A 23,851-nucleotide genomic window follows, 5' to 3' on the forward strand; every position below is an offset into this window, starting at 1 on the left:
GCCAGTTCTCAAAGCTGCCGATCAGATGCTAACGACCATGCTGTGTTCAGAGGACAGCATTCCACAGCAGCCTCACTCTTACCAAAAAAAAAAAAAAAGTGCAAAAGCATGTCTAGCGGACCTCCATGTTGCTTCAGACACCTCTTCCCCACCAACCGAAACCTCTGATTACTGTGTATGTATGTCATCAGCCCTTTCCTAGACGGATACCTGTGTTCACTGGCATTTGCTCAAACACGTGTACAAGAGCCAGTCCTAAGGGAGTCATCTCATGTAACGTTATAGCATACTCTATAATTCTCCTCCCCAGCGATAGACATGGTGTTAGATTATAAATAGGTTCTGTATAGTATAGAATAGCACTGGGTGGGGACCATACCTACATCTGAGAAGCACTGGAGCACAGGAAGATACGTCTTCCACTTCATCCTGATACTGGGGTTAGTGCTATGAGGCCCATCTGGCCAGTGAGAAGACGGTGGAAGTTGGTGGTGCTATTTTATATTTCCTATAACACTTTAGGCTCCATCTAGATTGGCTTCAGCTCCCTCAGGACTAGCAGTGGAATTGGGACACGTTTATTTGGGGGCTCTGTGGTCTGTTTCCACAATGCAGACTAATTGTGAACTACTGTACTCTCTGACTGCATCCCTGCCATAGAAATGTGTCCCAGATGCTGCTGCCCTTTGTCCCCTGGGGCCACTGGCTGTAATTGCTGAGACCAGGAAGTTGTAAGAAATGGAAGCTAAAAACAACTTAGGCTGGGAGCCTCATGCCCAACCTCTTCAGTGTCTCCTATCTCCAATGCCAGCTGATCGAACCACATACTTAGTCTAGAAGGGTTTATTTTTTTAATTTTTTTTAATTTTTATTTTATTTTTTTATTTTTGGTTCATCGAGGGGTTGGACAGGCCCCTCAATTCTTTTCTCTTAATTACACTTATTTATTTGTTGGGGTAGGAGGTGCGTGCTGCTGTGTACTTGTGAAGGTCAGAGGACAACTTGTGGGAATTGGTTCTCTCCATCCGACATGTGGGTCTCCAGGATGGAGCTCATCGTTGGCCATGGCAGCAAGTGCCTTTACTCTCTGAGCCATCTTGCTGGTCCAAGATCATTGATTCTTGTATTAAAGCATAACCTAGAATTATATCTGAAGTTTTGCAGAGCAAGGCACATGTACTGACTGGTTTTGTGTGTCAACTTGACACAGGCTGGAGTTATCACAGAGAAAGGAGCTTCAGTTGGGGATGTGCCTCCATGAGATCCAGCTGTGGGGCATTTTCTCAGTTGGTGCTCACGGTAGGAGGTCCCCTTGTGGGTGGTGCTATCTCTGAGCTGGTAGTCTTGGGTTCTATAAGAGAGCAGGCTGATCAAGCTAGGAAGCAAACCAGTAAGAAACATCCCTTCATGGCCTCTGCATCAGCTCCTGCTTCCTGACCTGCGTGAGTTCCAATCCTGACTTCCTTTGGTGATGAAAAGCAACATGGAAGTGTAAGCTAAATAAACCCTTTCCTCCACAACTTGCTTCTTGGACATGATGTTTTATGCAGGAATAGAAACCCTAACTAAGACAATTGGTACCAGCATAGTGGGGTATTTCTGTTACTACCTGACCATTTTTTGGGGAGGACTGTGGAAGGACTTTGGAACTTGGGATAGAAGATCCATTCAGTTTAAGAGCTCTGTGTAATGTGTAGGAGCTTGGAAGATAAAGTTGAGAACAGTAAAGAAAATGGAAGCCTGGCTTGTGAAATTTCAGAGGGAAGATCAAAGACTCTTTTCAGGGCTATTGCTATTTTGATTGTGAATATTCTGTAGTTTAATATCAAAACTACTAAAGCAAATACTTTGTATTACAGGGACCATTGATGCTGGTTAGTTGGAGCTAAGAAATTAGCGGTGACTAAGAAGAGACCAGCATCATTGAGGTGAAATCTTCTGGGAAGTGTTTTCTGAGAGCACAGAGGCTGTGTTCCAGAGATAGCCAATGTTGTACCTTGTGCTGTGGCTGGACTTGGTAATGTGTAAGAGTCACCCAGGTGGTACTGGTTTTGAAGGCATGAAGGGGCCATGAAGAACAGTTGAGGCTGGGCACTGTGAAAGGCCTTGGAAGGCCATTGGTGAAGGTACAGCCTCAGTTGCAATTGATGGCCCAGGACTGAAGGGGTCATGCAAAGGAGTTGAGGCTTGGCACCATGAAGAGAGCCTATGAGAGGCTATTGGTGAAGCCTAGTTGCAGCAGAAAACAGCAGCGTTTTGGAGGTGCCAGTACCTTGAGATGACCTCCAAGAGCAGCAGCAGCAGTGGAGTACAGGTATCTGGAGCCTAGAAGACAAGGTGTGTACTACAAAAGGCAGAAGTGACCCAAGTCCTTGGAGGAATCCAGAAGATCGTTAGTGGATCCCAGACATTGCACAGTTGGAGTTTGATTATGCTTTTGATTGTGACTGTGCCCTGATATTTTTCCCTCTTGAAGGAAGGAAGTATTTTAGTGGAGCCCACAGTTAAGAGACATTAAATTTTTAAGTCTTCGAATTTTAAAAGATATTGGATATTTTAAAAGGGATTGAACTTTTTTTTTAATGAGTTCCTTCTTTTTATTAATGCATACACAACTATTTGTCTTCTGGTTTGTTGAAGCAGTAAGTCAGACAACACTTGCCACAGTAATGCCTGTCACAGTAGCTTCCCATGAGAACTCCAGCACCACACTCATCAGAAGGACACTCTCGATGAAGTCAGCTAATTTTGCCATTTTCATCCACCTTATAGTATTTCAGCACAGCCAACTTAACCTTCTTCCCCTCATGCTTATTCTTCTTGGGAGTGGTGTCAGACTTCTTTCTTAGCACCACCACAAGTCTCAACCCAAGATGAAGGGTAGACTCCTTTTGAATGTTGTAGAAAGACAAAGTACGGCCATCTTCCAGCTGCTTACCCGCAAAGATCAATCTCTGCTCATCAGGAGGAATTCCTTCCTTATCCTGGATCTTGGCCTTTACATTTTCTATAGTGTCCGAGGGTTCAACCTTGAGCTTGATGGTTTTTCCCGTAAAGGTCTTCACAAAAATCTGCATCATGACAGTGGCTCCACCCACAATGGCGGATCTGAAAGGGGGATTGAACTTTTAATATGTAGTGACTGTGGGACTTTTAAAGTTATTTAGATCTTGGGGATGAAGAAGAATGTAAGGGTTGAGGCTTAATGGTGATGTGTTTGTGTGTCAAGTTGACAAGGGTTCAATTGTACTGGCTAGTTTTGTGTCAACTTGACACAGGCTGGAGCTATCACAGAGAAAGGAGCCTCAGTTGGGGAAGTGCCTCCATGAGATCCAGCTGTGAGGCTGATTAAACCCTTTCCTCCCTAATTTGCTTCTTGGTCATGATGTTTGTGCAGGAGTAGAATCCCTAAGATAGCACAGCCCACACCTTGTTGGAAGTTATTAAAGTAAGGTGCATCTATACCTTGCTGTAATTCCACACAGAGCCAAGTTGCAGCATAGGTTTATTGGTTTTATAAATACAAAAAATAAAAAATAATACCTTGCTGTAATTCCACGCAGAGCCAAGTTGCAGCATAGGTTTATTGGTTTTATAAATATAAAAAATAAAAAATAAACCTGATAGAGCAATAACTGTGATTCTGACATGAGATTACATACCAGAGGTAAAAAGTGCTGGGTGCTCATATATTTTATGTGCATGCTGTGCATGTGTTAATTAGGTTTTAGCCCCATTTTTTATGTGTCTGCAATCTTAGGAGAATTCTCAAAGAAAGAAAATATATATGTTTGATCTCCATCTCAGTCCTCACACAGTGCCTCACATAGGCCAGACCTCACCGTCCCACTACTGAAACCTGTTGATTCTATAAATCAGGTGGCTTGAACAGAGAGGTGGCAGCTGGTCAATGCTTTAACCGGAGAGCCAGGATGCAGAGTTTTAAGAAGGATGAAAACCTCAGGGTTCTACCACCAACTTGCCATAAGCTGCCTGTACTGCCTTGTGGCAATGATCTCATCCTACCTCATCCCTACATGATGGAGTATGCCTCTCTGCCCGATGCAGTAGCTGTGTGAGGTACAGTCATCACCATATCACCACCCCACTGCTTGACACGAGTAGAGTCTGGTATTCCTGAGTTAACCCTTTCTAAATCTGTAACTTTGTTGCCTTGCTTCCTTCTGGGCAGTCCCTCCATGGAGCCGCTTTCCCTTTGCACCCACACTTCAGCCATCTCACCCTCCTGCTCCTTCATGGCATGGTCGGTCCTACACCCCCTCTCATGGGGATACCCTTTCTCCTTCACAGTGTTTCTTGCCTGGGGAACCCTAAAAGTCCCACCTCTGTCCCCCTGCCCAGCCATTGGTCGTTGGCAGTTTTATTTCACAATCAGAGCCAACTGGGGGCAGGCTTCCTGTAGCCTATGTGTGGGACACTGTAAACGGGTTTCTTGGGTAACACAATTAGCATGAGCACACAAGCTGCTAAGTACTGCCACCAACAATATGTGAAACTGCCCTCTAGCTGCCGTTCTACCACCATTTGGTTGCTGTGTCCAACTTGGCTTCAAGGATGGACCTGACTGGGTGTGGTGACAGAGTGAAGGAAAGACAGACATATGGACACACAAACAGAAAGCTGGGTTCAGGTGGGAGTTGAACGGAGAGGTAGGGTTATCACATACATCTGAGAAGGGGGACAGAGGGAGAACAGGCAGATGAAGAGCCAAGGTTTGTGCATACAGCTGAACCAAGGGGACAGGATTAACCCATCTTGGTACAGAGCAGGCTCTTTTGGGGAGTAGGGCTCAGGCTATAATGATCCAGGGAGAGAAAGCCAGGAGGGACATTTTCTGTACACACCTGTCTACACACACACACACACATACACACACATGCACTCGCACACACACACCCCTGAAGGAAAGACTTTGCCATTTCTCCATGGACCTGAGCCTCTAGGGTCCTTCACTCACAAGTGCACACACTCTTGCTCACACACAGACACACACCAGAAGGGAAGGCTTTGCCATTTCCCCATAGGTCCGGAGCTCTATGACAACAATACACATCCACTCAGAACTTCACAGGCTCAGGGCTTCCTCCACTCCCTGCATTCACTACTGCTTCCTCTCTGCCACTCTTGCTGAGGTCTCTCAAGACAGTTGAATTTGCAGTCTTTGACAGCTCATAAAACTGATGCCCTTTCCCAACAGGCATTATTATTGAATATCTTTTGTGATGTGCTGACTGATTGGTTTCAGTTTAATTATTTGCCTTTATGTATTGACTTGTCCCTGTTAGAACTTTCAGACTTTATCCTTGAGATTCTGGATTATATCTTTCATGAGATATTTTTCAACCATCTCTTACATTTCCCTTCCGTGTGACTTTTGGACATATGTTAGATCCTTCCAATTTGCCGACCTTTCCCCACCTCATATGCATATGTCTTTGTGCGTATGTGCTCATGCATGTGGAGGCCCAAGGTTGACTGGAAGGGCTTCCTACTGCCCTCCTTTCCTTATTCACTGAGGCAGGGTCTCTCAAATGAGCCCAGAGATCATCATGCTTGTTGATGTGACTAGCCAGCTCACTCTGAGGAGCCCCGTGTCTGCCCACAACCATGGGAGGTGCTGATGGACCGACACAGCCGTGCAGCGTTTATGGGTTCTGGGACTCTAGATGCCAGTCCTCACTCTTGTGTGGAGAAGACTTTGAGCCATTTCCCCATCTCAAGTCAGACCTCTGAGCTTCTTTGCTGCCTTTCTGTGCTTTTTAACCCTTTGTCTCTGTTTGGTGCTTTCTAAGTAATTGTCTTACTAGTATTTTATCTAACATTTATCCGACTGAGTTTTACCCCGATCCTTATTTATGTTTAACTTTCCTTTCTGAGGATGGCCTTAAACTCCTAGATGCGAGCGACTCTTTTCCCCCATGTTCCCCCAGAGCTGGGTTGCATGTGTGCCTGCATGTCTGACTTACTGTGTCATCTTAAGCCAAAAAAAAAAAAAAAAATCCCATTATGGATTTTCAATTTTATGACCTTCCAAGGGAGAGGAAATTATATTGAATTTTTATGAACCCAAGTTGACCCATCTGGAAAAAAAAAAGTTGCTTGATGCCTTTAATCCTCAGTGTATTTACCCTATAATAGCTTATGGCTGTGCCACATTTGCTTGGCTAATTTGGAGGGTAGAAGACTTTAAACCTCTGCTTTCTGCTTTCTGGCAGAGAATCAAGCTATCGACTCCTTGGCATGTCGTATACACCCGTTCTGGAAAGCTTTGGAGATTTCTCTAATCTTCATTCACAGCAGAGCTGGCTCATACGCCATATTCTGAAATGCCACACAGAACGACAGATAAGATTCTGAGGGTACAACCTCTTTGATATGGAAGTTGAGTCTTACACAAAGATCAAAGGGTAGAAATTGGGAAAGAAGTGTTTAAGTGCAGTCATGATGACCTCAGAAAGCAGCAATCATTAAATCAGCCTATGCCTGCCCTTCACTAAGAAGTGACCTCCTGGGGTGGTTCTCATAGCAAAAACCAATGCCTGCCTGATCCAGCAAGAAGAGCTTGTCTTGTTATAAATAAATAAATACCACATCTGTTGTCTTTTGTCTAATAATTAAGCCAACAAAATAAATAAGTTTTTAAAATCCAGGAAACATGAAGCTTTTAGGAAAGTGGTGAGTTTTGGGATTAATTTTTTTCAGCCAATTTAAAAAATCAGGCTTCTGATATGACATGCTAAGAACCAGTGCACAGTGTTGCTGAAAACACCAGTCATGAACAAAAGGGAGAATATTGGTCCCACGTGTTCCCTGAAACAAGACTTGTGACACACACACACACACACACACACACACACACACACACACACCCTTGAATTGTGAAATCTATATGTTTTCCTCTTTGAATTCTAGCTTTTGTGTTTGAACACAAAAGATCCTGATGATTGAACTGGTTCAATTTCAAGCTCCAAATAAATGCACGCCTGTCGTTATAATCGGATTTAAGTTTTAAAGATTGTCGGGAGTGGCTGGGTAGGAATTTAAAGGAACAACTCAAGGTTGGGCTCTTTTATGACTCAGAAACCCTCTGTGCACCATGCCCTTGGCCCCCAGTTGGGTTCTATGTTGGCACAGCAGGTAACCCTAGTTGGTTTGGAAAGAAATGTCTGGTGCATTCCTTTTGTCTGCACCTAGGCCTCCACCTGGCTCCTGACAGAGTGGATTGTTATGAATCTGGATAATCCTATGCTGAACACATTCCTGTTTCTCAAGGGAGGCAGCTTGTCATGTCCCACTGCAGAGTGGACACAGGTGCTGGCTACCTGACTCCTGAGTGTTTTGTGCAAACGACTTGGTTTTTTATTTCCTAGTTGGTATTAGCTTCTAATTTTCTTTCCTTTGTTCCTTCTTTCCTTCCTTCCTTCCTTCCTTAGTTTTCTTTAAACTTGGACCAAATGACAGCCAAATGTCAGGAACGTGGACTTTAGAAAGCCGAAGTTGTGATGTAGTGACCTCAGTCAACAAAGTTACTGCTTTCCGACCCAGCTCTGAGCACCGGGGAGCTGGGCTCCCTCCTGCTGGCTGCCCCTAACAACCAGCCGGCCGCACCAAGCACAGCTTTCTCTCCTGGCTTCAGTTCTCTCTCACCTTCCCTCCAAGAAAACAGGGCCAGGTTCAAAGCCAGGAACTGAAGAAGAGAGAGCCGGAGTCCTGGCAGAGGAGGGGGCTGACTTGAGGGGCTCACCACCAACCACAAGCTTGAAGTCTGGGAATTTGCCTTTCCAGTCGAGTAGGCTTTCCACATGTGCAAGGGCCTGTCATGGAACAGAGGTTCAAGGAGATGTGCTGAGTGAATTGGATGAGTTACATCTCAGCACCCACACAAGGCAGCTGTCCTTGGTTCTGTCTTTAGGACTAACAGTCCTGAGGCTTGCTTGCATTCACCTCCAGAGAATGCCTGCACCGGCTGAGTGCCAAGTGAGGCCCACGTGTTGCCTGGAATAAGTTGGTCCATCACTATATTTATAGTGCTCCCTATAGTGATTCACTATATTTATAGTGCTCCGTCCTTCCCTACATACCTTTGTTTTTTTTTTTTTTTTTCTGTTAAAATTATCAAACAGACAGGTGTGGCTTCAAAAGGCTGAAGCTGATGAAGTGTTGATCCAGCCCCAGGCCTGCATTTATCCACAGGAGAAGAAGTCTTTTATTTATTTATTTATTTATTTATTTATTTATTTATTTATTTTAGATAATTTCTTTTTTTACATTTAAAATGTTATCCCCTTTCCTGGTTTCCCCTCCGAAAACCCCTTATCCCCTCTCCCCTCCCCCTGCTCACCCACCCACCCACTACTGCTTCCTGGCCCTGGCATTCCCCTACACTGGGGCACAGAGCCTTCACAGGACCAAGGGCCTCTCCTCCCATTGATGTCCAACAAGGCCATCCTCTGCTGCATGTGCAGCTGGAGCCATAGGTCCCTCCACGTGTACTCTTGGGTTGGTGGTTTTACTCCCTGGGAGCTCTGGGGGTACTGGTTGGTTCATATTGTTGTTCCTCCTATGGGACTGCAAACCCCTTCAGCTCCTTGCCTGACAAATAGAGAGGTAGATGCTTGCAGCCAACCATTGGATTGAGCACAGGGTCCCCAAGGGAGGAGCTAGAGAAAGGATGCAAGGAGAAGAGATCTTCTACAAGGCCAGCCCAGATCCTTAGGCCGGCAGAAGCTGAGGGATCACAGTCTCCCAGCAGGCATTGCCTAGTCTCTGTGCTGCCTGCCTGCTGCTGCTGCCTCCCTCAACAGTGTCAAGTTAGAAGGCGTCCAAAACAACTGGAAGAGGAAGGCAGAAGCATTTGAAGTCCCGAGTTCTTGTCATCCATTTCTTTTGTCTACTCATCTCTGTTCCTTTTTAGCAGGACTTCAATTATTCATAGAAATCTGTCAATGGAAAAGCTGTGGTCAGAAGCTAAAATGCTCTCTGTGTACATATTAACTTACTGATCATCTATGTCTAGCACTGACCAGCAAAGAAGGAAGCAAGAAGGGCCAGTGCATTGGGTGCCTCCTATGTGCCAGTCTGTATGTAGGCTGACCCGTTCTTATACAGTCCCATCCATCCTCACCATAGTCTATGAGGTAGACACATTCCTGTCATTTGCATTTATAGCTGAGGAAAAAGGGGCTGAGTGAGAAGGTCCTTGTCTGGAATCAAGAAGGGTCAGGTGTGGGAGACAGATTGCTGCCATCTGACTGGAGCCCGTTTTCAAGCATTGCATGTCGCCCCAGCCAGCATTTGTGTGCATTCTGTGGCCAGTCTGCCTGCTTCTCGGATGGAAAGACATTCCTCTGCCTCAGAGAGCAGAACCACACTGGAGGCTTGCTGTTTGGTATTCTACTGATAGACTTCTGTTTGACCCCAAGCTTTGCATGGGGTCCAGTGACACAGCAAACTGCAACAGTCATTTCTCAGATGGGACAGGATCCATTGGGTATGGTGCTGTGTGGGTTGGCATTCTGCACTTTATCTTAGGAGAGCGGCCACTGGGTTTAGCCATGGTTTGTGCCAATAGAAATCATCTACATCTGGCACTGCTTTTTAATCATTCCTAAACCATTTATTGATCAGCACAAATGGCCATCTCTTTTGGCATGTTACGTTTCCTTTTGGAATGGGTGTTGGCTTAATAATTGTTTTTATCTGCAAGGTTTCAGAAGAAAAGCCAAAGAACATAAGTCAAAGGACAGCCAGAGAGAATGGAGCGTTCCTTTCCTTAGCAAACAAATGCTTTACTGCCTAAAAATAAGTCTCAGTCCAGAATGATAAGCAGTTCAGCCAAGGGACAAGAATCCTGTATCTCTTTTTAATTAGCCAATTAGGTCTGTCCATCCATAAATGAGAGAAGATGAGAGAAGTCCGGCATTCATTAGAATTGCAAGTAACTTTGAGATGATCTTTTTAGCTTTTTGGAATAAAGTCAAGACCCTTATGGGCTGAGCATGTGTATCTTTAGCAGTTGGAGTTCCTGTACTTCCACGTGAACCTGACTTTTAAAACTGGCTTTGTTCAAAGTTTACTGAGCTACGGCTCAGGCTTGTTCATTTCGTCATCCTTGCCTTCGGTTATTTATGAATGTGAACTAAGGCTGATTCATCTTCAGATGTTTCCTTCAAGGTAATGAGGCAATAATACAAGTTACAACTGTGTCAAAGGTCACAGAAAAATAGCCACGAAAATGCAATTCGTAAAGTCGTTCCCAAATTCAATAATGGAAGGATTATGGTTTCTGTGAACAAGGCCAGTTTTTAATACCTGCTCTCTAAGGATGTTCTTCATCGACAGAGAGCCACTGTCCCTAGTCAGTACACCCCTGCCGGACTTAGCATCTGATGCCAAGAGCTCATTCCTCAAGGAGCTCTTCCATATTAGGCACTGGAAACCTAGGAGATGGGTCCTTTTCCCAGAATGCCTATGGCCTTCCAGAGGCACAAACCCTTTGGAAGAGGATTGGTATACTGTGCAAATGCTGCGGTGATGATGGCATTCAGCGAACTTTCTTCACGGGGCATCTGGTGGGCTGAGCTGCAAAGGTCAAGGGTCGGTCACCAGGAGAGAGCTATAAAGGTCAGGTGTCAGTCACCAGGACAGAATAGCATGTGGTGCTGAGTTTCAGCAGGGCAAAGAGCTGTGTTTTGTGAACAACAAAAAAAAATGTATAAAAAGTATAAAAACAGTTGCTTTTGTAGTTGGACCACTCTGACTCCTGATTCTACTGCATAGCAGTTATCTATCCTTGACATCATTGCCACAGTGTATTCATATAAATAAATAAATAAATAAATAAATAAATAAATAAATAAAACTTTTTTAAAAAAAGAAGAAGCAGGGCTGGAGAGATGGCTCAGTGTTTAAGAGCACTGACTGCTCTTCTAGAGGTTCTGAGTTCAAGTCCCAGCAAGCCCATGGTGACTCACAACCATCTGTAATGAGATCTGATGCCCTCTTCTGGTGTGTCTGAAGACAGCGACGGTGTACTTAAATACATACATACATACATACATACATACATACATACATACATCTTTAAAAAGACATAATGAATATTTTGTATAGCTTTCTATGAGAAACAAAAGACACAGCAAGTAAAGACCTATAACAAGTAAGAGTCAGGGTTAGGAACTAAAACACAAGACACCCATTTAAATTTTATTTTTAGGAAATAATCTTTAAGCATAAGTGTGACCTAGATACATGGTAGCTATACCAAAAAATTATTTCTTATTTATCTGAAATTCAAACCTAACTGGTACCATGTAGTACTTGTCTAGTAATAAATAACAGTAAGTGAACCCTGTCTTAAGTTGGTATGATCAGTATTCTCAGACTAGAAAGTACTGACTTTAAGTAAAAAAGTTTTCAACCAAAGAACAGACTTGGCACAACATGTATATAAAAGGGACTTATGTAAAGGTACCTATTAGTGCAAAAATTTCAAAAATTTCTCCAAGAATATGGAGCATATTATCTTAAAAAGAATTTTCTTCAAGTTGGTTGGTAACACCACCACCAAAAAAAAAAAAAAAATCAGGTTACATTTGTAAGAACTAGGTCACGGCAGTGGGATCCAACATATGGCACGAACCTAGAAATTTTCAGCAGACTGAAAACATACAGTTGTTGGCTGATAGCACAGCCAGCTCTCAATTCCTTGGCTGATGGTAGATGCTACAGATTCAATGAGCTACAACTCCAGCAGCTTTAGTCAGGGCCTGAGAGCAGAGAGAAGTTCAGAAAAGGAAAGGTCCCCTCATGTCCAGAGAAGAAGCTATAACATGTGCTTGCTACTATGGCCTCATTTCCTGGACCATGTTCCATGGAGGTGGGTTGGTTACACCACAGCATTCCCAGTACCTGGCCAACAGGAGGGTCCATTTGTCATTTGTAAATGAATGAATCAGAGTAGGCTGGGCTCACCAGGAAAGGCTTGATGAAACTCAGCCTAATATGGGCCTGAAAGGAAGATCTGGCTGAGCAGGAAATCATGGTCTTCTTCTTTATCACCAATGCACCGCATTTACTGTGAACCAGGCACAGAGCACAGTGCTCTCTGGTAATTCTACTCAGACTTCCCAGTATCCCTTAAGAGTGTAGATCTATCCAGCCTCAGACCCATGTTTTATTCTGCAAATCAGCACAAGGAGCATCTCTAGGAGAGCTTCCTCAGTCAGCCTACCAAAGAAAGAGCTTCCTCAGTCAGCCTACCAAGGAGCTTCCTCAGCCTACCAAAGAAAGAGCTTCCTCAGCCTACCAACGAGCTTCCTCAGTCAGCATACCAAAGAAAGAGCTTCCTCAGTCAGCCTACCAGGGAGCTTCCTCAGTCAGCCTACCAAAGAAAGCTTCCTCAGCCTACCAAGGAGCTTCCTCAGTCAGCCTACCCAAGAAAGAACTTCCTCAGTCAGCCTACCATGGAGCTTCCTCAGTCAGCCTACCAAAGAAAGAGCTTCCTCAGTCAGCCTACCAGGGAGCTTCCTCAGTCAGCCTTCCCAAGAAAGAGCTTCCTCAGNAGTCAGCCTACCAGGGAGCTTCCTCAGTCAGCCTTCCCAAGAAAGAGCTTCCTCAGTCAGCCTACCAAAGAAAGAGCTTCCTCAGTCAGCCTACCCAAGAGCTTCCTTAGTCAGCCTACCCAAAAGCTTCCTCAGTCAGCCTACCAAGGAGCTTTCTCAGTCAGCCTACCAAAGAAAGAGCTTCCTCAGTCAGCCTACCAAAGAAAGAGCTTCCTCAGTCAGCCTACCAGGGAGCTTCCTCAGTCAGCCTACCAAAGAAAGAGCTTCCTCAGTCAGCCTACCAAAGAAAGAGCTTCCTCAGTCAGCCTCCCAGAGAGCTTCCAAAGTCAGCCTACTAAAGAGCTTCCTCAGTCAGCCTGCCAGGGAGCTTCCTCAGTTAGCCTACCCAAGAAAGAGCTTCCTCAGTCAGCCTACCAAAGAAAGAGCTTCCTCAGTCAGCCTACCAAAGAAAGAGCTTCTTCAGTCAGCCTACCAAGGACCTTCCTCAGTCAGCCTACCCAAGAAAGAGCTTCCTCAGTCAGCCTACCAAAGAAAGAACTTCCTCAGTCAGCCTACCAGGGAGCTTCCTCAGTCAACCTACCAAAGAGCTTCCTCAGTCAGCCTACCAAAGAAAGAGCTTCCTCAGTCAGTCTACCAAGGAACTTCCTCAGTCAGCCTACCAGGGAGCTTCCTCAGTCAGCCTACCAAAGAAAGAGCTTCCTCAGTCAGCCTACCAGGGAACTTCCTCAGTCAGCCTACCAGGGAGCTTCCTCAGTCAGCCTACCAAAGAAAGAGCTTCCTCAGTCAGCCTACCAAAGAGCTTCCTCAGTCAGCCTACCTAAGAAAGAGCTTCCTCAGTCAGCCTACCAAAGAGTTTCCTTAGTCAGCCTACCCAAGAGCTTCCTCAGTCAGCCTACCAGGGAGCTTCCTCAGTCAGCCACCAAAGAGCTTCCTCAGACAGCCTACCAAAGAAAAAGCTTCCTCAGTCAGCCTACCAAAGAGCACTCCCTCAGCTGCTCTACCTCAGCCTCTGTCCTTCCGCAGCATTTCTGAAGGCTCGAAGTAGATTTATTGACTATTTCTGCTCTGTCTGCCTACAGTCCAGGGATGCAGGAGCTATTGTGTTATTACTCTTGTGCTTTCAACACCCATCAGCCAGTTTTTTGCCTGGCACTCAGTAAGGACCCAATCAATGTTTATCAGACATGCACTTTATTTTCTGTCTGTACAGAACACCGCAGCTTTAAAAAAGGAAAGCATCAAGCACACACACAGAAACACACACATATACACACACAAACATACACTCATAAACACACATATACACACATATACACAGAAGCACACACATATACACACACAAGCACACACATACACACACGAACATACACTTATAAACACACATACACACAAACTCAAGCACATATACACACATACACACACAAACACACACAGACATACAAACATACATAAACACAGATACACATATATACACAGGCAGATACATACATATACACACATACATATACACACATACACACACAGACATGTACAAACATACATATAGATACACACACACACACACACACACATATATATATATATATATATATATATATACAAGCAGATACACACATATACCCACATACATATACACACACATACACACATATACATACATACACATACATACAAACACACATATACACACAAACATACATACACGCACACACATACATGCAGACATATATGCACACACAAATACAAATACCATCTCAGGAGAGACAACCATGAAGACCTCACTCCACAGACACCAGATCCAAATATCTGGAGTATCTCTGTGAATGCACGGATCTTTGTTTCTTCTTTCTTGTCTTTTAAAAGTTTGTGTTTGAGTGTGACACATCACTGAAGGTGAACGTATCAGTGAAGGCATATCCCTGTAAGGAACCACTAAAGTCCTTTCTGGAACTCTGAAGGATAACTGTCGTGGTTTGCATACAGAATGGCACGAAGTGGTCTGTGCTGGAGGCTTGCTTGCTCCTCAGCTGATGGCTCTTAGGAGGCGATGGCTCACAAGGGCACTGGCCTCATCAATGGATTAGTTCGTTGATGAATTAATAACTGAATGAGCCGCCAGGAGGTGGGTCAGGCCATAGAACATGTCTATGGAGGATATTTCTTGTCCCTGACTGCTTCCTGGCCGTAGTGGGAAGAACAGTCTCCTTGGTCACATGCTCCTGCCGCCATGGTACCCTGCCTTATTACAAGTTCATTACAATGGCCTCATCTGCTTGTAGCCCCATCGGAAGAACAACAATATGAACTAACCAGTACCCCCAGAGCTCCCAGGGACTAATCCACCAGCCAAAGAGTACACATGGAGGGACCCATGGCTTCAGCTGCATATGTAGCAGAGGATGGCCTTGGACATCAATGGGAGGAGAGGCCCTTGGTCCTGAGAAGGCTTGATGGCCCAGTGTAGGAGAATGCCAGGACAGGGAAGCAGGAGTGGGTGGGTTGGTGAGCAGGGAAAGAGGATAAGGGGTTTTCTTCAGAGGGGAAACCATGAAAGGAGATTATATTTGAAATGTGAAAAAAGAAAATATATAATTAAAAACAAACAAGCAAACAATGGTCTCATCCACTGTGGAACGACACCTTTAGAATGACTAGCTAACGTAAGTTATTTTCTTCTACAAATTGATTTGTTCAGGCATTTTGTAACAATGGCAGGAGTGATCAACACAAAGACTTTTTTTTTTTTCCTGCAATCTTCCAACTAAAGCTTTATAGGAGTTTTCTCTATGAAACACAATGACCACACCCTTTCCCCTCAATGTAAATGAGTTGCACCACTTTGAAAAAAAAAAAAAAAAAGAGCACATCAGCAGCAGGAGCAAATAGATTTGAGTTTAAGTTGATTTCTATTGCCCTTAAACATATGCCCTCAAATTGCCTCATTCAAAGTATGAGGCAGGAATTATAATAACACTTATAAGTGAGATATCACTTATCTATCATAGGTCAAACTTCAAAAGTTTAGCAACATATTTTATTGGCCAGCTTATTGGAAAATAGCTTCTGTGATACACTGCTGATAGAAAATGCCAAATAAGCCAGGAAGGAAATTTACTAATTACTGGCAATATTATATCCGTGCATACTCTTTATCCCAGCATTTGCACTTCTAGAAATCTACCCCCCAAAGCACACTGCTAAACATATGAAACTCGGGTAGCTTGACATCAAAGGCATGCGCTACACTCAAGACTTTTCATTGCAGGATCATTTGTAATAACAAAAAGAAAACGTAAGAATGCCTGTCAATACGGAATCAGCTGAATAAACCATGTCATGTTCTTACAGTGATCTGTGTCCATTAAAAAATAAGGATGCTCTCTGTGCTCTGGTGGGAAGCAAGTGCTACAATATTTAAAACGTAGAGTAGTGTTTATAATATGCCACTACTTGTGTAAAAAAAAAATGATCTACATAAGTAGACTTAATGCACATTTGGTGCTTTCAAATAAGGGAAGAACATAAAACCTGCAACAATGACCAGCATGGATAATACTAAAGGTGCAATGCTGGCATGCGTACCTTGGTAGTAACCAACACTTGTCCAACTGAGCTCCAATTCCTCTCGACAAGAGGGAGATCATACTGGTACAGGAGTCCTAGGCAACTCCCCGGCGCTAACAAGTCATGGATCTGCCACTTTAGTTAAGCTGAGTACTCCATAACCACATTTTAAATATTTGTCCTTATAACCACAGATAAGCATAGCCCTCACCCCTAACCAAAGAGACTTCTGTTTGCCACAGATGGAGACCACCACAGAACTAAAGACGTTCAAAATGGACAGTTGTGAGGCCCAGTCTACAAAACAGCTCCTGCACCTCAGGCCCGGAAATCAGGTTGGAAAAGGATGCAGAAAGATTGTGAGAGCCAGAAGAAAGAAGGAGTTTGCTGTGAGAGTGTGTCTCCCAGAGATATCAGAAGCTACACCTATGAAGTCACCAACGTGGATGCCAAAACATGAACTGGACAAGCGTGACACCGATAGACAAGCTCACACGGATGGATGAAAGTTAATGGGACCTGAACCCCCAGTCACAGAGCTCCAGGCAACTAAGGGATGCTGCAAGTGGGAGAAGCAGTCATGTCCAGGGGAGAGGACACCAAGTGGCCGTCTCTCAAAACACGTGTACAGGTAACATTATCCAGACTGAGGGGTGGGGTGGAGTTACACATTTAGGAACACACACACACACACACACACACACACACACGTATAACAACAATTAAAGAAAGAGAGATCAAGAAATTCAAAGAGTAGGGGTATAAATGGATGAGTTCAGAAGGAGGAAAGGGAAGGTGGATGATGTAAGGACATTATTTATAATCTAAAAAATGTTTACTTTAGAAAGTTCTTCTGAATATCTGGGAGACCATATTTTTCAAGTATCTACTTTTATCTGTAAATATAGTGAGTAATTACTTACGGCAATAATATAGGAAGAGTTCCCAAAGTGTGCTGGAGAGATGGGTCAGCCGACAAGGACCCATATTTGTTTTCCTGTACCCACGTTGGAGGCTCACACATGGTAGACAGCTAAAGAGCATTTCTAGGTTTTATGCTGCTGTTACCATTTCCTATCTTTCCACTGTTTTTGTAAGGTTTTGTTTTTTTGGGGGGGGAGTGTTGGGGGTTGAACCTAGAACCTTATACAATGTAGGCAAGTGAATTACCACCGAGCTATCCTTTCTAAAACTTCCTATTTTTGAGACAAGCCCTCAGCAAGTTACCCAGGTCAGCCACGAGCTCACCGAAGCAGGCTTGAACTTTCAGTCTCCCTGCGTGCATACTTGTATGGATGCATATGGAGACCAAAGGTTGATATTGGGTGTCTTTCTTAATCACTGTCAAATTTAGTGTGTGTGTGTGTGTGTGTGTGGTTTTGCGTGTATGTGGTTTTGTATGGGGTGGTTGTGTGTTTTATGTGTGGTTGTGTGTGTGTGTGTGTGTGTGTGTGTGTGTAGGTAGTTGTGCATGTGTATTTGAAACAGGCTCTTACTATGTTTCCCTGGCTGACCTCCTGACAATCCTCCTGCCTCAGCCTCCTGAATAATCTGAGTAGAGCATATATCACCATACCTGGTGTTTTGTAATCTTAAACTATAATATACTCTGTGACTCTGTTTATATGACCACTCAGAGTAGACAAGTTCATACATGAAGATGGAGGAAGCTAAGTAGTTGCTAGGGTCTCCCAGGAATGGGATAAGGAATGTTTAAGGTTCCTTTCTGAGTAGGAAATATTTAAATATTTAAAAAACTTTATGATGGGCCTGTGACTCTGGAAGTGTACTGAAGCCACTGACTGAACTGTGTACTTTACAAGATGGACTTTATAGTAGAAGACTAAAGCTCAGGAAAGTCGATACAAAGACAATTAGGCAGGATAATTTCACATTAATTTTATTAGTTTTCCCGGTAATGTGGTTCTTGCAATTATCTCACTTAATCAGAAACCTAATAATTAGCAATAATCAACGAATTAAACTGGGTGCGGTGTGCCTGTCATTCCAGCACAGTGAGAGCTTGGGCCAGGCGGGGCTACACGGAGACCCTGTCCAGAAACACTGACCATGGCGCTTATCACGCACAAAGGAGATGTGAGGGAGAAAAGATTGGAATCCAAAACTGGACTGCAGAGGAAACAAACCAAAATGTAAAGGCTGTCAGCGAGGGTGGGAAGGTGGATGTCAAAAGAAAATTCCTGTCCCAGATAGGGTCTGGTTCTGGGGACGCTGTCTCAGGATTTCCTTATCTGGTGTGAAATGGCTCACTGTTCAAGAGCACCAGCTACCAGGTGATCAAGGGCTGGGCTAGTCCTGTTCTCTCCCGGAAAACCATGTGTCCTGGTGCAAGGTGCATCTACAACTTTCTAATCTGGAAAAGTGCTGTGTTACTTTTTTGACAACCATTGATACGGAAAGAGTAATGATAATGGGGTAAGGGACAGTGGTGACTGTAACCAAAGGAGGAGGTGGTCGCCAGAGGTGGGGCAGTTAGAGAAGTCTGCCTAAGAGATGTGCTGCACTCCGGCCACGAATACCGAAACCCATCTAAATGTATAATTCATCACAGAGCAGGGTCAGGTTGACACTGGAAAGGTTGGGAGGGGTGAGGTAAGTCAGGTAAGGAGGCTAGAAAGGTAGATGGAAACATGAATGTGTGGCCCAATTCATTCACGTAGCAAATAGCCACCAAGCCTGGCTCTGAGGCAAATACCTGAAGTGGAAACTTCAGGGTTCTTTGGAAAGTCAGTTGTGTTGTGTTGGATGGTGTTTTGCTGGGGCAAACATGTGAAGGAGTGTTTTCCTGAAGCAGACACAGGTGAAAGGACTTAATGCTAAAGCAAGCACATGAAAGGACACATGATGAAGGGTTCTTTGCCAACGACACGCATATATTGGTTGGCCTCATATTTTGTAGTTGAGCTCCATTTGTTGGGACTCCATAGAGAGAAGCTTGCCAAAGAGCTTCTGATGATGTGTTACAGTTTCTTGCCACTTCTGCAGACTCGGGCTGATGGACAGAGTGATGTCAGCTGACACAGGCTCCTGTGCTAAGACAAGACACATGCTGAGGTGAGACCCGACTCACTAGGTCTGCATATAGCGTTTGCTGTATAATGCTTGTTGGCATAGCATCTTTGTTGATCTTCACTCCACTGAGAGAGGCACAGCCAAGAACTTCTCTTGGTGTCTCTCCTGGTCCCTCCTGCAACTTGTGCCTGGCTGTCTCTGTTTGGTAGTGCCCCCACTGCTGATTCGTGTTTACTCTACCAAACTAGAGTACTGGTATACTCGTGAAGTGTTTACGAGTGGATCGAGCTGCCGCCGCTGTTGACCTATAAACTGAACTACCGATTTCCAGACGACACAGACAGGAGTTGCTCAAAGAACCATTTCTAAACAGGTCCACTTCCCCCGTATCCTTTCTTTTCTATTGCCTCTGGCAGATGGTGGGCTAGAGGGGAGGCTAAAGTGTCTAAGAACCATCATTAAAAGGAGACTTTGAAAAAATTAAAGTCACAAACACCTCTATTAGATATAACTCTTCCACACAAAGACAAAAAAAAAATCTACAGAGATAGAACACCTCACAGCCATGCCACAGTGAGACATGCACAAGGGACACAGGGTTAGAAGTTCTGTGGGAGCAGAGCAGAGTTCAGGAAAGGAGAGTTTTCACCCTCCAGATGGTCTAGGGGGGACCTGGCAGGGGAGCTCCAGAGGAAAGAAAGAGACCTGAGTACTTTCCTTACATGGAAGGGTGATGATGCACGTCTGGCTTGGCCTTTGCTGGGATATAGAGCCCCAAAACAGGCTCTGTGGAGCAGATTTGCTTTTCAACTATCACCTTGTCTTCAGGCTATTGTCTCAGACAAACTAGACATGAAAAGACTGGATAGATGGCATGCATCCATCCCATGTTTGATTTTTTGGCTCTAATTTTGTGTGCGGAGACCATGACGTCAGAGCCATTCTCCTCATTATTACCAGAGAAGGAAAGAAAGGTCTTTCCACCTGCTTTCTGTCTCTGTGAGAAGCACCAGGACCAAAAACTTCTTAGGGAGGAAAAAGTTTACCTCAGCTTATAGTTGATGTACACCATGAAGGAAAGTCAGGATGGGACCCAGGAGGCAGAGAAGGGAGCAGAGAGATGGGTGTTGCTTCCTGACTTGCTCCCCATGACTTGCCTGGCCTGCTTTCTTACACAGCCCAGGATGATCTGCCCAGGGACGACACCACCAAAAATGCTCTCGGTCCTCTCACCTCAGAACATGTGCCCACAGGCTTGCCTGTAGGCAGTCTGATGGAGACAGTTTCTCATTTGAGGTTCCTTTTCCCAAATAAGGATAGGTTGTGCCAAGTTGGCAAATATCCAACCATGACAAGGGGACAACCGATTTCATACACAAGCTAAACAGGGATCAAAGGAAACTTTGTGCAGCTCAGTTATTAGTGAGGAGGAAGAAGTATGGAACTCCCATGTAGTTGAATTTGAGGGTCTTTCTCTTTCTTAATCTGTGAATGTGAAATACCAATACCTGAAACTACATGAAGTTTTTCTGAAAAGGATACTTCATTCCCTATGCCTATTCCCCTGCTGTGCGTAGCCCAGATTGACCTGGTGTACTCGATGTGACCCGGTCTGTCTTTGAACTTGAGTAGTCCTTTGATCTCAGTTTTGTGTGTGCTGGGATTGTGGGTATGCACCACTGTGGTATGGACTCTGGAACAGATGGGATCTGCAGAATCCTGGTCCAGCTTGGAGTAAGGTGGGGAGGGGAGGCTCTCCGAGGAAGGCCTTCCCTGAGGATTTTAGGGTTACCGCTCTTTTAGGTGATACTCAATGAAATAGCTCTCTTAGAGAAACTTTAGTAAAATAGCTGGTGTGCATACACTGTATGCAAGGGCCACATAGGAACCTTGGAGAGTGGGCAGGAGATTTCCAGGTGAATGTAAAAGTCATTGGCTGGAGCTTAAGGTCCTGTGACTGCCTCATTTGTCTGGAGAGGCGTTCCAGGAATCCTGGGTACTTGCTAGATGGGTTCTTATTGGGGAAAGAGGAAATTGAACCTATAGGTTTCCCAAGGCCTTATGTAACCTTCCTCAGGTAGGGAGTATTAGGGGGACAGGCTCCCCAGACAGGTCAGACAAGGGGAACCCCTCCTGGAAAAGGGGAGTCCCCCATTTTTTTTTGCAGAACTCAGAGGAACAATCCAGACTTTGACCTTAAGTAGCAGGATTTTCCAACACACCGCCATGTCCAGCTGAAAACTGCTTTACAACATGGGGATTCTGGATAGTTTTAAGTCATCTTGACACAAGCTAGAGTTATCTGAAAGGAAGTACCTTTAATTGAGAAAAGGCTTTCCTAAGATCTGGCTGTAGAGCATTTTCTTAAGTAGTGATTGATGGGTGAGGGCCCAGCCTATTGTTAGTGAGCCATCCCTGGGCTGGTGGTCCTGGGTGAGCAAGCCATGAGGAGCAAGCCAGTAAGCAGCACTCCTCCGTGGTCACTGCATCAGCTCCTGCTTTCAGGTTCCTGCCCTGCTAGAATTCCTGTCTTAGTTTCCTTTGGTAATGAAAGTGATGTGGAAGTGTCAGTCGAATAAACCCCTTTCCTCCCCAACTTGCTTTTGGGTCATAGTGTTTCCTCACAGCAATAGAAACTCTAAAGCAATGGGTTAATATAAAATTAGTGGCAAGATAAGATTCGAATCAACTGGATACTGTATAGGAGACGATTCAAAATTTAAAAAAAAAAAAACCTGCTAATTAATAAGTGGTCAGCTGAGCAATCTGAGAGCCCATTTGTGAAGCAGTCTTCTATGGCTGGGTCTCTAAGTGGTAGAGTGTTTGCCTAACCCATGCATGGACCTGGGTTTAGTCCCCCAGCACTGACAACAGAACAAAGAACCAAGGTGTCAGCCAGCATCTCTGGGTTGCATCTTTCAACCCAGCTAGGAGCTCCAGCCCGTGCTGTTATAAGCCACACCGTGCATTATTGAGTGTGAGAACACTTCAGGGTAGAGAACACTAGTCAGAATGAACATGTGACATTGTTGAGTACTCAGTAGAATGCTGGAGACTCTGGTATGACTTGGTTCTTCTGGCACAGGAAATGGAAGGGCTGAAATGAGTTGCTAGGACCCTGTGAGGCTTGGAAGACAAGCAGGCAGCCAATGTCCATGTTCCCTTGTTCCCTGCACACACCAGAACCAACAAAACCAAACTGTCTCCTCTAGCAAGTTCACACTTGAGTAAAGATGGGCTGCTTTAACCCAGTTTCCCTTTTGTAAGAATATCATCTCCTGTTTTCTTATTATAGTAAAATATGAATGACATATAATTTACCATTGATGGGGGCTCGAAAGTTGGGTCAGTGGATAAAGTGCTTTCTACATGAGTACGAGAACCGAGTTTCCAATTCTTAGCACCCATGTAAAAAGAAGTCTGGCGTGTCCCTGAGCCTTTGGTAAGATGGCTGGAGGCAGGACACCTGTGTTCACTAGCCAGCCAGTGCAGCTGAAAGTGTGAGCTCTGGGCTCAGTAAGAGGTCCTGTATCAAAATATAAGATGGAGAGTGATTGAGAAAGACCACCCAACATTGACCTTTGGCTTCTGCTGGCACACACTGGGCCACACTACTGCACACATGTGTACCCCAAAACATACACATACATATACTCATATTCATTGATGTGCCATTGAAACCATTTCTGAAATTTCGTGTGTGTGTGTGTGTGTGTGTGTGTGTGTGTGTGTGTGCATGTGCACACTGTGATGCACATGTGGTGGTCTCAGGGAAACCCTGAGTTCTGATCCTTACCGTCTACCTTGTTTGAGACAGGAAGGATAGCTTTGTTATTTTCCTACTGTGTACATCAGGTATCCACCTACAATATGCCCATGGGATCACCGGAATTACGCATGCTTGTAATTTTTTTCCCTCTGTTATGTGGGTTCTTGTGATTTAAACTGAGATCCTTGTTGTTTGCATGCCAAGCATTTTTGCTTGTGGAGCCATCTCCCTAGGCCCCAAATCATTTTAAAATGTACAGTTTGATGGCATTAATTAAATAGCCAACGTGAAAGCTGTGCCATGACTTCAAAAACTTTCATTAACTTAAATAGAAATTCTAATCATTAAGCAGCAATTCTCTAATTTTGCTGAGAAAATCCCAATCTTTCTGTCCTCATTAATTTTCATGATCTAAGTATTTCATATTCTTATGTAAGAGAAATCAAAACAGATCTTCATTTTGTGTATACTTTACTCCTGCGTTTTCAAGGTTCATCCTTGTCGTAGCACTGATGGACCCTAAGTCTCCAGTCACCTCTCTCAAAGACTTGTATGTAATTTTGCCCTAATTGTTTTTGGCCTCTGGGGTCTTGGGAAAGGGCTATAGCATATAGATGGAGAAGGACTAGAAGAGGGGGTGTCCTCTCTATGTGAAAAAGACACCATCCCTGCTGGGTATCTAGTACAGCTCTTACGGGGGCAGGGGGCATGCTCCTTCAAGTAACTCCTCACCTATACTACCGTAAGTAAACCTGTTGCTTATTGCAGTAAGCCCAATAGACTTACTGGCAAGCTAAATTGAACTTTGGCAGTATTTACTTTGGTCTGTTTTTAGGACCTTTGGTGGTCCCAATATGCTTAGCCTAGGAAGTGGCACTATTTGGAGGTGTGGCCTTGTTGG

General features: G+C 44.4%; 1 protein-coding gene across 3 annotated transcripts in view; it reads right to left on the bottom strand.

The window, feature by feature from the left end:
- Positions 1 to 2,611: 2,611 nt before the first annotated feature.
- Positions 2,612 to 23,851, bottom strand: part of LOC110337029 (ubiquitin-40S ribosomal protein S27a-like) — a 37,169-nt gene continuing 15,929 nt past the window's right edge. Inside the window, exon 3 of one of the 3 annotated variants that reach the window (XM_029540803.1) lies at positions 2,612 to 3,108. In XM_029540803.1, coding sequence (XP_029396663.1) covers positions 2,739 to 3,108 — 370 coding nt within the window. In that variant the 3' untranslated portion in view covers positions 2,612 to 2,738. Of the gene's footprint in view, positions 3,109 to 8,633; positions 8,961 to 19,021; positions 19,202 to 23,851 lie in introns of those variants that run through there. The other 2 variants (XR_003844235.1, XR_003844236.1) reach the window with 2 other exon arrangements.

This window comes from Mus pahari, chromosome 1, assembly GCF_900095145.1.
Source record: "Mus pahari chromosome 1, PAHARI_EIJ_v1.1, whole genome shotgun sequence".
Taxonomy (NCBI): Eukaryota; Metazoa; Chordata; class Mammalia; order Rodentia; family Muridae; genus Mus; species Mus pahari.